The sequence below is a fragment of the Narcine bancroftii genome, chromosome 1 (genome assembly GCF_036971445.1).
Source record: "Narcine bancroftii isolate sNarBan1 chromosome 1, sNarBan1.hap1, whole genome shotgun sequence".
In the NCBI taxonomy this organism is placed as follows: Eukaryota; Metazoa; Chordata; class Chondrichthyes; order Torpediniformes; family Narcinidae; genus Narcine; species Narcine bancroftii.
In genome coordinates, this window is record NC_091469.1 from 249,753,937 (window position 1) to 249,771,677 (window position 17,741).

The 17,741-nt window shown below is 51.1% G+C and overlaps 1 protein-coding gene across 1 annotated transcript in view; it reads right to left on the reverse strand.

Annotated features, from left to right (window-relative positions):
- Positions 1-4,111: 4,111 nt before the first annotated feature.
- spi1b (Spi-1 proto-oncogene b) overlaps positions 4,112-17,741 on the reverse strand; it is a 92,311-nt gene continuing 78,681 nt past the window's right edge. The window contains exons 3-5 of the mRNA XM_069894374.1: positions 14,783-15,027; positions 9,535-9,691; positions 4,112-5,390 (exon numbers count right to left, since the gene is read on the reverse strand). Of these exons, the coding sequence (XP_069750475.1) occupies positions 5,077-5,390; positions 9,535-9,691; positions 14,783-15,027 (716 nt within the window). The 3' untranslated portion in view covers positions 4,112-5,076. The remainder of the gene's footprint in view (positions 5,391-9,534; positions 9,692-14,782; positions 15,028-17,741) is intronic.

Below are 17,741 nucleotides of genomic sequence, written 5' to 3' on the forward strand. Positions count from 1 at the left end.
TCGAGTCCCCTCTCCTTACCACTTATTTCCGAGACTTGGACCCAGGCCAGCAGTCTCTAGTATAATAAAGTCTATCGTTCCCCTCATCCTTTTGTCTGTGTCATTATTGGGACTACAGATAGTGCCCAACAGGTCACTAGGCCCAGACTCTGTCACCAAGCCCAGTCTCAGACACTGGGCCCAGACCCAGACACCAGACAAGACCAGACAGTTGTCCCCCCCCCCACCCCCACCCCCAGCTTCCAGACTGTTTGTTCCAGATGCAGGCAAAGGTTGGTCACCAGCCCCGAGCTGGCATGTTTATATGGACAAGTGAAGGGGATGTGCTTCCTGAATTGCCGGTATTTGGTGGGGGGGGGGGGTGGCACAGGTCACTCTAGTGAGGGGCACTAGAAAGGTGGGGGGGAATGAGAGACCCTCCCATTTCCCCTCCCTCAACTGCTGGTGCATATAACACTTCCATCCCAGCCACTCCAAGTGGGACAAGCTGGGCCTGGTGGAATCCTCGGACTGAGTCGATCCCAGCCCACATCCCCACCCCCAGCTTCCAGACTGTTTGTTCCAGATGCAGGCAAAGGTTGGTCACCAGCCCCGAGCTGGCATGTTTATATGGACAAGTGAAGGGGATGTGCTTCCTGAATTGCCGGTATTTGGTGGGGGGGGGGGGGGGGGTGGCACAGGTCACTCTAGTGAGGGGCACTAGAAAGGTGGGGGGGAATGAGAGACCCTCCCATTTCCCCTCCCTCAACTGCTGGTGCATATAACACTTCCATCCCAGCCACTCCAAGTGGGACAAGCTGGGCCTGGTGGAATCCTCGGACTGAGTCGATCCCAGCCCACATCCCCACCCCCAGCTTCCAGACTGTTTGTTCCAGATGCAGGCAAAGGTTGGTCACCAGCCCCGAGCTGGCATGTTTATATGGACAAGTGAAGGGGATGTGCTTCCTGAATTGCCGGTATTTGGTGGGGGGGGGGGGGGGGGGGTGGCACAGGTCACTCTAGTGAGGGGCACTAGAAAGGTGGGGGAGAATGAGAGACCCTCCCATTTCCCCTCCCTCAACTGCTGGTGCATATAACACTTCCATCCCAGCCACTCCAAGTGGGACAAGCTGGGCCTGGTGGAATCCTCGGACTGAGTCGATCCCAGCCCACATCCCCACCCCCTCACAGATGTGTTCTGTCTGTGAGCCCACTGATCGATGCCCACTCCTTGAGAATCTTTTTTTAATCATGCTCTTCAGTTAGAAGCTGAGCTAAATCTGGCTGTGTTGAAGTAGCTGCTGAATTTTTGAAGACTCCACACTTTAGAAGGAAGTGAGTGAACCGTTTCTCAGAGGGCTGATTGGAAACATTTCCTTTGACTCTGCACCGCAAGTCTGACCTATAAAAGAGGAACCCCACCCTCATTCCAAAACCAAAAGGAAGATCTCAACCACACTGTACGGAGACAGAGAGACTTTGGGGGAGGGGAAAAGAGAGGGGCTGGGGGAAACAAATCCCCACAAAGCCCATGGCTCCACAGTGGCTGAGGTGTTCGTGGGACATGACCTGAAGGGCAGCATGGAAACGGAGTGGGGAAGGACTTGTAACCCCACTCAGCTGCTGCTCCATGAGGTTCTCGTCCTGCTGCAAAGGGAGTTCTGTGGGAATCTCTCTCACTGCTTGCCCTCGGTTACCTCCCTGCTCGCAAGCTCTACCACCATGTGACCACCTAGCCCTGCTCCCATAGAACTGTCCTTCCAACCTCCACCTCTTACCAGTCAGTCTGTGCTCCTCCCCTTGCCCCCTTCCTCCCTCCCCCCCCCCCCCCCCACCATCTGCCTGTTTTTAATTTAATGGTCAGCTCAGACCCAGCATATCCCAATCCTGATCACTGGCGCTGTAACGGCATTGGGCTAACTGCACCGTCCCCTTCACTAGGCCCGAAACACTGGTCACCCTTTGCTTCCTGTGCATGACCTGCTGACTTTCTCCAGCACGCCTGCACATAGCCCTCAACCCCGGCTCCTGCGGACTCTCATTTAACCATCTCGTCACCAGGACCAGACTCAGGAGTCGCCGGGACTTACAGGGCCTGAGCTGACCATCAATCACACTGCCAACCCTCCTCGAAAGCAGGTAAACTTACTAGGCATGCTGCACTCGGGAGCCTTTCCCACCGAGCTGTGATTTACCTGGTTAATCGGCACCCAGCACTTTAAGGGGGGGGTCTCATCTCCAGTGGTGACAATCCGAGAGCAGGTTGTGCTTTCACACTGCCAAAAGGCGATTAGTGATTAAACTCAGCCAGGCTCTGACACTTGCCCCCACCAGGTTGAATTTAACGCCCTGCCAGGTTGGGACGTTTCACACCGCACGATTACTGGGAACGAACATGTTAGATTAGCCGATTCAGCACTGTGAGGGGGGTGGGGGGTGGGTGTCACAGTCCAAGGCAAAGGGGAAGCCATGTCAGAACGAGGTGAGGACCAAGAGAGCTGGGAACTCACAGCACTTCCCTGCCCAGAGTGGCTGAGGCCAGTTTGTTAGCTAGATTTCAAAGGGAGATGGATGTGGCCCTTATGGCTAAAGGGGTGTGGAAAGAAGGCATGATCAGCCATGACAGAGAGTGGTTGGTGCATGGAATGTGCTGCTGGAAATGGTGGTGGAGGTAGGAGCTATTTAAGAGACCATTAGATAGGTACATGGAACTGAGAACAATGGAGGGCTATGCAATGGAGAAATTCTCAACCCTTGTTAGAGTAGCTCATTAGGTCAGCCTAACACTGTGGGCTAAAGGGGCTGTACTGTGCATATGTGTCCTATTGGATGCTGGGCTGAATGGCCTCCTCGTGCTCCCATTCTCTGTGACACTAAGCTCCCGGCAGCCACGTCCCTGGATTCTACCCCACAGGGGCAGCCTGTGGCCCAGCCAAGCTGAGGGTCTGGCAGATCCTCCTGCACAGGGCAGGAGCCTCTACGGGGTGGTGGGTCGGGGGAGGAAGCCTGGGGAGAGTGGGCAAGCTCCACTCAGGCAGTGATGGAGGACAAGACCGACCTTGGGTCTCTGGAGCCCCAAAGACATGAAACTATCCGTCGCATCGAAGCTCTGGCCGGGGAAGTTCTGCGGGAGGATCCCTTGGGCGCTAGGTCCACCACACACCCAGATAGTGTCTGAACTTGACCTAGACCTTCAGACAGGCCCCTCACCCATCGCAGGATGCCGAACAAGTCTCCTTCAAGAATACTCGACAGACTGAGATCTTCATTTACTGGTTTCCATTGTGATCTCACTGGACCACATGGGAGTTTCACCCATCTAATTAAACTGCAACAGCGGCAGTATCCAGCTGGGAATAACATTGGTCATCGGGGTCTCTGGGAGTTGGTGCATCGAGAGGCTGCCACACGAGTGTATTTTAGTCGCATGTAACAGGCAGGACGCCTTTAAAAAAAATAATGCTGAGGCTTCACAAGGAGGTGGTCAGATTGCATTTGGAGTATTGCAAGCAGCTTTGAGCCCCATATCTGAGGAAGGGGGGTGCTAGTGTTGAAGAGGGTGCAGAAAAGGTTCACGAGAATCTTCCTGGGAATGAGAAGGTTAATGTTTGATGACTCTCCAGGCCTGTGCTCACTGGATGAGGCAGAATTTCATTGAAGCCTCCCGAATATTGAAAGAACTGGATAGACATGGTGAGGTCATTAGGTCAGCCCAACACTGTGGGCCGAAGGGCCTGTACTGTTCTGTGTTCTATTGGATGTTGGGCTGAATAGCCTCCTCATGCTCCCATTCCCTGCAGCCACTCTGGAGGGAGAGCCTGTAACCAGAGAGCACAGGCTCAGGTTACACAAACACATCTCTTTAGAACAGAGATGAGGAGAAGCTTCTCCAGCCAGAGGGTGGCGAGTTGGTGGAGCTCAGATTGCAGAGGCCAAGTCATTGGGGAGAATCAAAGCAGCTTCTTACTAGGTAAGGTTGTCAAAGTTTACAGGGATTAAGAATGGGGCTGGGAGGAAGAATACATCAGCCATGGTTCGAACGACAGAGCAGGCTCAATGAGCTGTTAGGCCTAATTCTGTTCCTGTGGCTTATGATCTTTTTTTCCTTCATATGAACACACCTGGGTCACACTGATTTTCAGTAGTTTATTCAAAACAAAATGTTCATAAATACAGAGAAAAAGCTAAATTGCTGCCTCATCAGGCTGTGTAAAATAGCCCCACCTCGAATTATCCCCCTCTCTCCATGGGCCCACCTTTTGTACCGCAGCCGCACCCTGCCTGGGCTTCAATCGCAGCCACCAATTCGTTCCGCAGAGCTCTGGGGGAGGGCCCGGAGTGAATGGGAGGGTTTCCGGGAGTGTGGCGAGACTCATCCTCTTCCCTCTGGGGGAAGCCCCACACTGTGTCCTGGGGTGGGTGGGGGGGGTGCAGTCCGGGGCCTGTAAGACTTGGGGGGAAGTGAGAGAGGTTGGTGGTACTTGACGCAAGGAAGAGGACATTATCCCAGATAAACCACTGGACACAATCAGGTGACAGAGATCCCTCCCACCCAATTACTGAGGGTAGGCACAAACAAAGGAACAGAGAGACCCACACAACCCACTCCCCACCCAAACCCTTCCCTATGGCCCAGACACCACGTCATTTGTCTCCCACTCTAAATCTGACCCACCCCACACAGAGCCCGGGTTTTGGCCACAGTGGCTGTGGTTGTGCTTGGGTCAGTGCGGAGAACTGAGCTTAGTGGGGGCAGGAGGCTGTGTGCAGTCAGCTGGCAGGGAGGGGGGAGATGAGGCAGATGGGGGGGGTGGGGCAGTGTCTTAGGGGAGGGGGAGGAGGGGGAGGAGAGAGCAAGGGAGGAAAGAGGCAGGGGAGGACAGGGAAGGTGTTGGAGGGAGGATGATGAGGGAGGAGTGGCAGGGAGGGGTGAGGAGCAAGAGGCTAGAGGGCAAGGGTCAAGGGAATGTGTTGGAGGGGAGTGGGTGAAGAGTAAGGGAGGAAGCCACCTGGATGAACATTTCCCCACCACCCCTGCAGCTTGTGACCCGGACCCATGGACTTCCCTTGGCGGGGAAGAGGGAGGGGTGGCTCTGTTCAATGGGCGTAATGTTTCCACTCCCCTCTCCCCATAACTTCTTCACTGAACTGGTAGGTCAGCTTTTTCTTGATCTTCTGCACCTCTCCAGTCTTGCCGTAGTTGCGCAGAGCCCTGGCCATCTTCTGGTAGGTCATCTTCTTCCGGTTGCCCTTCTGCACCCCCCAGCGATGTGCCAGCACTTCCTTGTGCTTGGATGAGAACTGGAAGGTCCCCTTGTCCTTGTCCACCCACCAGATGCTCTCCTTCATGTCTCCGCTATGGAGAAGATCCAGGAGGAACTGGTACAGTCGGATCTTCTTCTTGTTTCCTCCTGAAACGACAGAAGCTCAGGTTCAGTTGGGTGAGAGTGGGGGGGGGGGGGGGGTGGGGGGATTTCTCAGACCAGAGCCATTCTCCATGTTGCAACCATGCAAACCTTTGACCAACTTGTGCCCCACTACAAGAAGGATGGTACAGGCTTTGGAAAGGAGACGGGAGGGGCGAGGCGGGGCTAGAATCTCCAGCGATCTGGGTTCGAATCCTTCACTATCTGTAAGGAGTTTGTACGTTCTCTCCATGACCTGCATGGGTTTCCTCTGGATGACCCGGTTTCCAAAGGTGTATGGGGATGGGTGGGTTAATTGGACGTGTAGGTGTATCAGAAGAGCTCTCCAAATTAAATTAAAGATCTAAGTAAATGGAAAATGTTCGCCAGGTTGCTGGAATCTTGAGCAAACAATGAGAAAGTGGGAGGGGATGTGAGCGGGACAGACATCGTAATGGAGAGAGAGAGACAGTCAACCTTTCAGGTCAGATCCTCTCACTAAACCGAGAAGGGGAGATCCAAATCAACCTCCCTCCCTCCCCCCTCCCACCTAAGCTTCTTTCAACCTGTCACCTAGTTGACATTTCCCCTTTCCTGAGATGGTTCATGTCACCCAGAACCTCAATAACAAGAGAGGAGGCCATTCAGCTACTTGCTCGTCCTAACCCCCACCTTCCAAAACTGGGTCTGTTGCCCTGCAGCTCAGAACTCAAGTACACCATAAAAACTGTGATCTAACTCTGCCTCTCCTGCTGTTTCAGACAATGACCCTCAGATTCCCACTGCCTACTGCGTCAATGTTTTCTGCATCTCCCCACTAATCCTTCTACCAATTACTTTAAAATTCAGTTCTCTGGCTTGTGACCACTCAGGTAAAGGAACAAATATTCTCTGGGTGTCCTCTCAGATATGTCTTCTCCCTCCCCTATTCCCTGGCTTCCTCTGTTCAGAAAAAAACACCACCAATCTTGCCTCACTGCTGAACTGTTCCAGCTGTGGCAACGGCCACGTGAAGTTCCTTTGTCCCTCTTTATGTTTCCTGAACTGTGCTGGTGCATCACTGGGGGATACAGAAGGGTGTAGGAAATGGGTTCCAGGTCAAAGATGAAATGTTTAAAAGGATAAATGTGCGGGGTGGAGAGGAGAGGGTGGAACGAGCTGTCAGTTTAAGTGATGAATGCAGGCTCAATTTTAACATTTAAGATCAATTTGGACAGGTGAATGGATGGGAGAGGAATTGATGGATATGGACTGGGTGAGGTCAGTGGGACTAAGCAGCATAATCGTTCAGCACAGATTAGATGGGTCGAAGGACCTGATTCTGTGCTGTAGTGTTCTAGGGTTCTGTGGTTTTACATGAACCCATCTCCTTTCGTTCCTGTCTTACCCAACCTCAGTTCTGACAATCTCACCAATCAAGGAAAGAACTCCAGGAGGAAAGAACATATACATCTGTTACCCTGTCTTGATGCCTTGATCTCTTCCTGCATGGGTTGGGGTCACAGTTGCATGGGGTGTACTTGGGGGGAGGGTCCCCCATATATTGCTGTGTCTTTGCAAAAGTATCATCTCCCACTTCTCTAGTTTAAACATTATTACTCTCTGGCCAACTGACTGGACCATTTGTGTATCTTCCCCATAACCCAGTTCCCCACAGCAGATCTGACCATTGGCAGCTCTGCCCATCTGCCAGTTCCCCATAACCCAGTTCTCCACGGCAGATCTGACCACGAACAGCTCCACCCATCTGCCCATTCCCCACGGCAGATCTGACCATGGACAGCACCATCAACATGCCCGTTCCCCATAATCCTTAGTTCCCTAACTATGCAAAAGTCTATCCAACTATGTCTGAAATATATTTAATGAGGCCGCCTCTACTGCTTCCTTGAGCAGATACAACACACTCTGGAAGAAGCAGTTCTGTCTCATCTCCGTCCTAAATCTACTTCCCTTCTCCCCTGAATCCTGAGGCAATATCCCCCAGTTCTAGTCATACCTGCCAGTGGAAAAGCTCCCAACCTCTCTCTGATCAATCCCCTTTCATGATTTTATTCCAGTGAGTACAGTCCCAGGCTAGTCAATCTCTCCTCACAGACTAAGCCCCTCATCTCCACAACCAACCCGGTGAACTTCCTCTGCACCACCTCCAAAGCAAGTTTATCCTTTCTCAAGTAAGGAGACCAGTACCTTGTACAGTTGCAGCCAAACTCTCTGCTCTGAAATATAATCCCTCTAGCGATGAAGGGCCACATTACCTGTTGCACCTGCAAACCATCCTTTTGTGATTCATGCACAAGTCCCTCTGCACAACAGCACACTGCAATCTTTCGCCACTTGAATATTATTCAAGATTGTTCTCCAATTATCAGACCCTTTCCCTTTCCTTTACCTTTCTGTACTTCGCTGGAGACCCTCTGCAGCCACTTCACAATTTGCTTTTCCACTCAATCTCGTGTCATCGGCAAGCTTAGAGTGAAGATTCAAGATTTCTTTTCTGTCATATAATAGTACATAAAATGTAATATGACGAGGGTTTGCCTTCTGCTTGCTGTGAGCCAGACAAAGAGTTGCCATTTCTGTGGCCTAGCGCCCCTTACAGTATGAGATACACCACCCTCTTCCACATCATGAACATAACTCGCGAACAGTAGTGGGCCCAGCACTGACCTTCTGTGACACTCTGCTCTCCACGGACTACAACTAGAGCAACACCACCCATTTATCCCACCTCTGCAGGTGTGACTGCGAGTTTATTACTGGGTCACTACAGGTGTGAGTGGGTCAGATCGGTTTGAATTGAATTGAATTTATACATACTCCACCATAACATGACCTTCCATCCACGAGTCTGTTCCACTCTGCTTCCCCAATTAACCTACACCCCATTACATTTTGAACAGTGGGAGGTAACCAGTGCACCCAGAGGAAACCACGCAGACACAGTGAGAACATATAAACTCCTTACAAACAGTGCCGGTTTCAAATCCAGATCATTGGTTGTAATCTTCTTCTTTGGCTTGGCTTCGCGGACGAAGATTTATGGAGGGGGTAAAAAAGCCCACGTCAGCTGCAGGCTCGTTTGTGGCTGACAAGTCCGATGCGGGACAGGCAGACACGGTTGCAGCGGTTGCAGGGGAAAATTGGTTGGTTGGGGTTGGGTGTTGGGTTTTTCCTCCTTTGCCTTTTGTCAGTGAGGTGGGCTCTGCGGTCTTCTTCAAAGGAGGTTGCTGCCCGCCAAACTGTGAGGCGCCAAGATGCACGGTTTGAGGCGTTATCAGCCCACTGGCGGTGGTCAATGTGGCAGGCACCAAGAGATTTCTTTAGGCAGTCCTTGTACCTTTTCTTTGGTGCACCTCTGTCACGGTGGCCAGTGGAGAGCTCGCCATATAACACGATCTTGGGAAGGCGATGGTCCTCCATTCTGGAGACGTGACCCATCCAGCGCAGTTGGATAATAAACTTGACGAGGAGCTCAGGCCTGAAACGTTGTTCACCCTTCACTCCCTGTGGATGTTGTGTGACCGGTGGAGATTCTCCCACATGTGTGTCACCACTTCATTTACTGTGGCATAACCAGCCCAGCCTGAATCTGGTTCCATGGATTTGGCCCAGTTGTGGGGTGTCCAGGTCAAGGACACAGGGTGAAATGAGTGACCTGTGCCCTGAGAGGCCAGTGGATGGTTCCAGTCCTAGCTGATGGCAGGTGAAGTGGTATGGTGACATACAATGTGAAAAGGGCCATTGGAGTGAGTGGAGAAGGAGGGCATTTGGTCTGTCAAGGCAATGGTAGATCTCCCAGCAGCCCATCAGTTCCAGCCTCCTTTTCAACCACCCCTCCACTGGCGCAATTGGCAGTGACTTGTGACCCTCGGGGATGGGGTCGGAACCTGGAACACGCAGAGTAAATCAACCTGCACCAGCTTTGCTGGGTGGCAGGGCAAGTTGAGGAAGGTGCTCTGGACACATAGAATATTACAGCATAGAAACAGGCCTTTCAGCCTTTCTAGTCTGTTCCTATCTATTTTCCAATCCTTGCACTCCCCACCTACATGCCCTTCCCATCTCCTCGTCTCTGCCTCTGTCCCCATCTTCTACTCTCTGCCTTGATTCTTCCTGCAGTTGCCTGCCCAATGCACCTGGTACTTGCCTGCTTCTGCTCTGGACATCAGCGAAGGGGCATTGGCAGGCTCCAACTCTCCATCAGACACCTCAAGCGGGGGGCTCTGCCTGTCCAGGGTCTCCTCGTCAGAAGTGTGATCCGTCAAGTGTGTGTACTGTGGGCACCAGTGCGGCATGTAGGGCACCTGGGTCAGAAAGGGCAATTGTCACAAAGAGACATCTGTAGGTATCACTGAGCATCAACTCTCCGGCAGTGACAAACCCTTCTAACTTGGAGAGCCTCTGCAAGGGTCTTGTCAAATAAAGGGGGACCTTCGATTTAATATATTTTAATTTAATTTAGACACAGCATGGTAACAGGCCCTTCCGGCCCAAGAGCCTGTGTTGCCCAAATACACCCATGTGACCCATTGACCCTGCATGTGTTTGGATGGTGGGGAGGAAACCACAGCACCCAGAGGGACCCCACACAGATAAATTCTCTACAGACAGCAGCAGATTTGAACCTAGGTTGCCGTGCAGTTACAGCAGAGCACTGACTGTGCTTCCTCAGAGAAGGGACCCAGTTTCGAACAAGGAAGCCTCTTGATTTGCTATCAGATGCTCATCCCCTGAGCTACACGCCCATTACGTGGGTTTGTCAAATCATCAGGGGCCCAGACAAGGTGTTTTGACCAGGGGGTGGGAGTCTGGGACTAGAGGGCGTGACACCATAGCGTTAAGGTGAGAAGATTTAAGAGGGCCCTTTTTCATGCAGAGGGTGGTGGAGAATTTTAACATTTTAAAAACTTTAAATGGCAACATGATAAAACCAGTAGATGGTGAAGCAGAATTAGGCCATTCAGGCTTTCAAGTCTGCCCCACAATCAAATCATAATTGACATATTCTCCTGCCCAGCCCATTCTCCTGCCTCCTCCACGTAACCTTTGACATCCTTACTGATCAAGAACCTACCAACTTCCACTTTAAATCTACCGAATGACATAGCGCCCCCAGGTGTCTGTGGCAATGAATTCCACACATTCCCCATACTCTGCTGAAGAAATTCCTCCATCTTGGTTCTAAAGGAAGTCTGGGCCCAGACTCTCCCACTACTGGAAATGGCTTCTCCATTCCCTTTCAATATTCAGTATGTTTCAATGAGATCCTCATCATTCTAAACTCCAGAGACATCAATATTTCTCAAACCTTAATGTTCTTATCCCCAGCATCATGATCGTGAACCTCCTCTGGACACTTTCCAATGCCAGCACATCCTTCATTAGATGTGGGGCCCAATCGACAGGAAAGCTTTCAAGGGGTATCTCAGCTGATAAATGGGACCAGCTAGTGTTGGCAAGTTGGGTGACACAGACAAGGTGGGCCAGAGGTTGTTTCTATGCTGTAAAACTATGGTTCCAGTACTGTAATACCAAGTTGGAAGCCATGAGATCTGAAAACAGGGATCATAGAGAAGGAGAGGTTCCATGTCACATCATAGAAATGAGGACTTTGGTTTCATCAAAAGATCAGTGATGACACTAAAATTTCAGTGACCAGTGGGGTATCTCAGGGGTCAGTGCAGTAACCTGTAGGGTATCTCTGGGATCAGTGGTGCAGTGACCAGTGGGGTATCTCAGGGATCAGTACAATGACCAGTGGAGTATCTCAGGGGTCAGTGCAGTAACCTGTTGGGTATCTCTGCAGTGACCTGTGGGGTATCTCAGGGGTCAGTACAATGACCTGTGGGGTATCTCAGGGGTCAGTGCAGTGACCTGTGGGGTATCTCTGGGGTCAATGCTGGGAGTCATAGCTCCAGCAGGTCAGAAGGAGCACCATAGGCCCAGCTTCTCCAGGCACAACATCCATGTTTAGTCCTACTTATCTACATTAGGCCCACTTGCCTCCAATCCCCTCCCGTTCAGAAGTTATCAAGTCTCTCTCAAAGGAAGCTGAACTTGCTGCCTCCATCACTTTGTCTGTCAGCTAATTCCATGTCCCCACCATACTCTGAATGCCCCACACATCTCTTCTGAAATCCACATCCTCATTTTTTAATGCCACCTTCTCATCTTAAATTCTCCCATTCTAAGAAACAGACTGTCACTGTTCACCTTGTCTATGCCCCTCACATTTTTTAAGACCTCAATAAGATCCCCTCTCAACCCAGGCCTAGAACACAGGCCTGGTATTTCCAGTCTCTCACCATAGCTCAACTTCCCTAACATCGCAATAAATATCGTGAACCACTTCTCTACCCTTCCCAACATTATCATGTCCCCTCTGCAGTGTGATGACCAAAATTGCACACAATATTACAAGTGTGGCCAAGTCGGAGCCACAACAATGAATGGTCTGGATGCCCGGACTGAATAATGACACAAAGCTGGCCAATCTGTATGCAGGGTGGTGACCTATCTGCATCCACAATACCTCCTCATTAGTCAAGAAGGTGCAGCACTGCCTCCACTTCCCCAGGAGGCCAAGGCTACTGGCCCACATCCTGAATACATTTTACAGGAGGCCAATTGAGAGTGTCCTGTCTGGCTGCATCATTGTGGGGTCTGGTAGCAGTAAAATGTTGGACTAGGAGGAAAAACAGAGGATCATCAAAAGAACCAGGATTGATCACTGCTCCTCCATTGAAAACATTCACTGGGTGGTTAAATAGGGCTCAAAGGATGTTAGAAGAACCTTTCTACCCAGCACATAGGAACCTTGGCCCAGTACCATCAAGAAAGTGGTAGATGAGCATCAAAAATCAGGACTGACTGGCTGGGAGATAGCTCCTTCCTGCAGGCTGTGAGATTGATGAACAGTATCCTATAACCCTGGGCCTCTTCCCAATGAAAAACTAAATAAATACATATACAGTCAGATAATAACAAACTTGAACTTAAATAAGCTGCAGGATTGACCTTGCACTCGATAGATATAGTCCAATGTGAAATCACCAACAGGCAGGCAAATAGAAGGGCTGAGGAAATGGGAAGTGCTGACAGATTGCACTGTGCTCTAATGTTCAACAAAAGGATGGCTGACTCTGTCTGTGTGGAGTTTGCATGTTCTCCCTGTGACTGAGTGGGTCCTCCTCTGTGTGCTCCAGACTAAACAGGGCTGTGTGCTGAGCCCTTTGCTCTTCACTCTTTACACCGCCGACTGCAGACCTGTCCACGCCAGTAACACCGTGGCGAAGTTTGCAGATGACACCACGGTGGTGGGGTTGATCACAGGGGGAGATGAGTCTGCCTACAGGAATGAAATCCTGAATCTGACCGAGTGGTGCCGGGCTCATAACCTGATCCTAACACCACAAAAACAAAGGAAATCATTCTGGACTTCAGGAAGCACAGGTCTGACCCGCTCCCCCTCTACATAGATGGTGACTGTGTGACGAGGGTCCACAGCTTCACCCTCCTGGGCATCAATATCTCAGACGACCTCTCCTGGACTGTAAACACTTCAGCAGTCATCAAAAAGGCCCAGAGGCGCCTGTACTTCCTGAGAATGCCAAAAAGAGCAAGGTGGGTCAGAAGCTGCTGATGACCTTCTACAGTTCCACCGTACAGAGCATCCTGCTGTACTGCAGCACAGTATGGTTCTCCCATTGCACTGAAGAAGAGCGGCAAAGACTTCAATGGGGGGTGAGGGCAGCAGAAAAGATCATTGGATGTCCCCTACCCTCCCTGAAGGATCTCAACACCTCTCGTTGCCTCAGTAGAGCACAAGCAATAATAAAGGATCCCACCCACCCTGCCCTGCATCTGTTTGACCTACTACCCTCTGGCAGACGCTACAGGTCAATCAAGACAAGAACAAACAGACTCAGAAAAAGCTTTTTCCCCCAGGCTGTCACTACACTGAACATACATATCCACAAATTCCCCTCTCTGTCCTCCACATCTATTATACATACAGCCGACACACCCCCTCCATTCACATAAAGGACATATACGGAATTGTGAATTAAATTTTTTATTTAACTTCTGTGGTGCTGCCTGTGGTTACTGCTGTCATAAATCTCGTTGTATAACTTGTACAATGACAATAAAAAGCTATTTGATTTCTTTCCACATGCCAGTGACTGAGGAGTTAAATCGCCGGCCTACCCCACCCCCCCATCCCCGAGGGGTAGATTGTGAGAGGGTGTAAAATAGGAACCACAGTGTTTAATGGTTAGGACCGATGCGCCTATTCCTAGACTGCACTCCCTGTGACTGATGATGGAGGCACACACAGATTCAGCAAGTTGCTGTCTGTCCTGGGGGAAAGAGGAAGCGAGAGCATCGGGAGCAAAGCCTTGTGCTGATCCACTACTGATGGAGTGGCGTGGTCTGTTTCAATCACCAAGAAGGAGAAGATTATGCTGACGAGACTTGCTTGTTCCCCATGGCACGGTAAAGGATATTCAGGCCCATGGTGTGTCGCAATGTTGGTATTACACAGCAGCGTTCCAAAAGCTAGAGATCTGGGGAAGAATTTTAACCGTTGGTGAGAACTTCCTGGGCTGAGTGTGAGTGCAACACTTCCTGGGCTTGAGCAACATGCACTGAGTGAAGGAACTGCCTGTCCTCTCAGGCCCCCTCCTGCCTGCCTCCTGGGCTGTCTCGCTGGCTCAGCTCGATCATGACAACGTGTGGCCAAGCATCCTGTTTGGAGCTGTCACAGTGAGGCACCCAAGATGGGTAGAAGCTGCAGGAGGTGGTGGAAGGTTCTCAGACTGACATGCAAACCTACCACCACCCCCCAACACTCCGTCTATACTCAATCCCTCAAATCCACCCAACCCCCCCCATTCCCCAGCTGGCTGCCTTGGAAAGGCAGCCAATGTACCAACAGACCTATCCCATGTTGGATGTGCTCCCTCTTGCCATTGGGGAGGAGCCCGAGGATGAAATTGCCCACCGTGGGCTTGAAGGCAGCGTCTTTCCTGCAGCTATTAGGCTCGTGAAGGAAATCCACAGCAATGCTCTCATTTTGGCCTTGCCTCTATCACATCACACACTGAAATGTGGCCAGGCCCTTCTACTTCATACAGTTGAATCATTTGAACAGGTCCTGCGGCCCAATTCATCCATGCATTCACCCATTGGCATTCGGGGCCAGTTCCATTTGGTTTATACCCCACTGAGCGCCTCCCATCCTTAAACCTGTCCAAACGTCTTCTGTTTCTTTGTCAGCCTGCGCCACGTCAGGACCGGCCTCTGGTTGACGTTGACTTGTGGGAATGATCACTGCATCAGGCTTACCCTGACCCCCTCAGTGCCCACTGGGCAGGGATTGGCCCGTGTCCTACCTGGGGAGCCGCGAAGCTGGCGGTCGCCAACGACTGTGCTTTGGTGTAATGGGCGGGGGTGCTAATGCAGTTGCCTGTGATGGGCAGGGGCTCCAGGCTGTGAAGTTGCTGGATCTCCATGTGACGGTACAGCTGCTGCAGCTGCGGAGGCTGCACGTTCTGCAGCTCCGTGAAGTGACTGTCCGTAAAGGGCTCCAAGTCTCGGTAGAAGTGGTTGGCGGAGTCTTCCCAGAAATGGTCAGCGACTGGAAGAGGAGAGAGAGGGCACTGATTACACACTCAGAGAACCTACAAGAGGGGAGCAGAGGCAGGTGATGGGGAGGAAGAGTGGTGGAGTGAGAGATAATGGGAGAGGCAACAACAAGGCCGAAAGACAGATGGAGAGCCACCTACGCGAGGGGCTGCCTCAAGAAGGCAGCCAACATCATAAAAGACCCCCATCACCCTGGTCACAACTTCTCACTGCTACCTTCGGGCAGAAGGTATAGGAACCCGAAGACCAGCACACACAGTTCAAGGACGGTTTCATTTCAACAGCTATCAGGATTTTGAACCTCTGATTAGGAACTGCTTGACCCCATAAAACGACTGCCTAAACTGTTTTGCCAGTTACATTTTATTGCAGTGTGATACCTGTGAATATTGGGGGCAGCACGATTGGCGTAGAGGTCAGTGCAATGCTGTTATAGCACCAGCGATCGTGACCAGGGTTCGAATCCTGCACTTTCCGTAAAGAGTTTGTACATTCTCCCCGTATCTGAGTGGATTTACTCCCACCATTTGAAACGTGCAGGCGGTTGTAGGTTAATTAGGCAACACGGGCTGAAGGGGCCTGTTACGACGTCTATTATCCATTTAGGAAGGAATGATGATATATTCTCAAGACAGGACAGTGTGTGGCTTGAAGGGTAGCTTGTAGGTGGGGTGTCTTAATCTTCCAGTGGGTGGAGGTGGTGGGTTTGGAAGGTCCTCTACAATACAGGACAGTCTTGGAGCGTTGCTACAGTGGATCCTGTGGACGGTACAAACACCATCCACTGTGTGTGGGTGGTGGAATGAGTTATTGGTTATCTAGTCACCCTGTGCCCCTCAGCCCAGCTTGCCAAAACCGACCAAAATGTCCCACCCACCCTAGCCCACTGCCTGCATTTGGCCCCCACCTCTCGGAACCCAGAATCAGCATCAGAAGTGATCTAATCGGGGTGGGTGGGGGGGATTAGGGTAACCACAAGGGTTGGGGGGGAGGGGGCACAAACTGCCATTTGAGAACTCACTCAGCAGGGGTGGGGTGGGTTGAGAGCCAAACCTGTCATAGACCTCCTTCATTCGCCACTGTCACATCTTCCCATTCCTCTGGCATTTCAGACAAATGGGCGTACTTATAGGGCGTGGAGACGAAACCACGTGATTCATTTGCACTTCGCAATCCCCTGGTGACACTGTGGGTGGGTGGGGCACAATTACCCATTTGGAGGGCAGGTCCGTGAATGCCATGATACCAACCCTGTCCGAGCCCATCCTATCAATGTATCTGTCCAACTTGCAATAGTACCTGCCTTATCGAACCAGCAGCCTGTTCCATACACCACGTAAAAAGAGTTACCCCTCAAGTTCCTGTTAGATCTCTCCCCTTCACCTTAAACCCACGTCCTCTGGTTACCAAGTCCCCTACTCTGTGATCTATACATCTCATCGTGTTTTACACCTCTATGAGATCACCCCTCATCCTCCTGTACTCTAAGGTGCATGGGGTGTCTATCAAGCCAGCTGGTGTCAGGTTTCTTGTGTTGTTGAACCTGTCCTCACCCAGGCAACTGGATGGTGTTCCCTCACATCCCTGACCTGAGCCTTGGAGAGGGTGGACGGGCCTCAGTTCAGCACCCTAGCTGGGTGCTTCTGGTCGAAATCTTTAATACTCCCTTTCAAACCCAAACTCAGGGTTCCTACTTGCCTTACCTTGACATTCCCAAGAGCCCCTGGCCATGGCGGCGGTTTAAAGATCAAAGCCTCTGATCTGATCTTGTAACTGCATCATCTATGTGTTTCTGATCAGGGATAACCCCAAGGATGATGGCAATGGTGGGTCCAGTGATGGGCATGGCCACTGAATGTCAGGGGTTGAGAGCTGGGCTCTCCTCTATTGGATATCGCCATCACCTAACACTTGGTGTGGGGTGAATGTCATTTTCCACCTCTAGGCCTGACTGGAGGTTGGCCAGGCCTTGGTGTGTTTGGACGTGAATGTCTTCGGAATGGCGAAGGGCACCGAACACTGCACCATTATCCGTGAACACCCCTACCTCTGATCCTGGAGATGTTGATGAAACAGCCAGAGATGGCTGGGCCCAGAACATCGCCTGAGCAGCTCCTGGAGTTGAGAGGATTGCCCTTTGACTCCTGGGACGGGGACGGGTACGATTCCAACCAGTGGATCCCTTGACTCCGACTATTTTAACCAGGGCTCCCTGATGCCACACTCTCACACCTGTGGGGTTCAGGTCTTCTGTCCAATGCCTGGATCGAGGGTGCAGTGACGTTGGAAGCTGAGTGACTTCAGCAGAATCCAATCTGAGCTCCCGTCAGCAGGTTATTGCTCAGCGGATGTTCCATCAATGGCCCCTCCTTCACGGTGCTAACGACTATTAATAAGCCTGCCCTATACATTGTAGTCCTGCTCTATATCCAGCTTATTTTTGCCCCTGTCTGTATTGATACCACGTGAACTGTGCCTTAAACTGACCTGTGTTGTTTTGCTTTGAACTTAGCTGACCTGGGTTTAGCCTGGATATGAGCTCCAGTTTGTTCCCACTTCTACCTTCAGGACATTCTACTACCTGCCCCATCATCTTGCCCCATTTTGTTGTCCTTTCTTGTATTTTTGAAACTTATTTGATACAAAATTTAAGTCTCATCTTGTTGTCCTGAATTTTTGTTCCATTTTTAATTTTTAACTAAATTC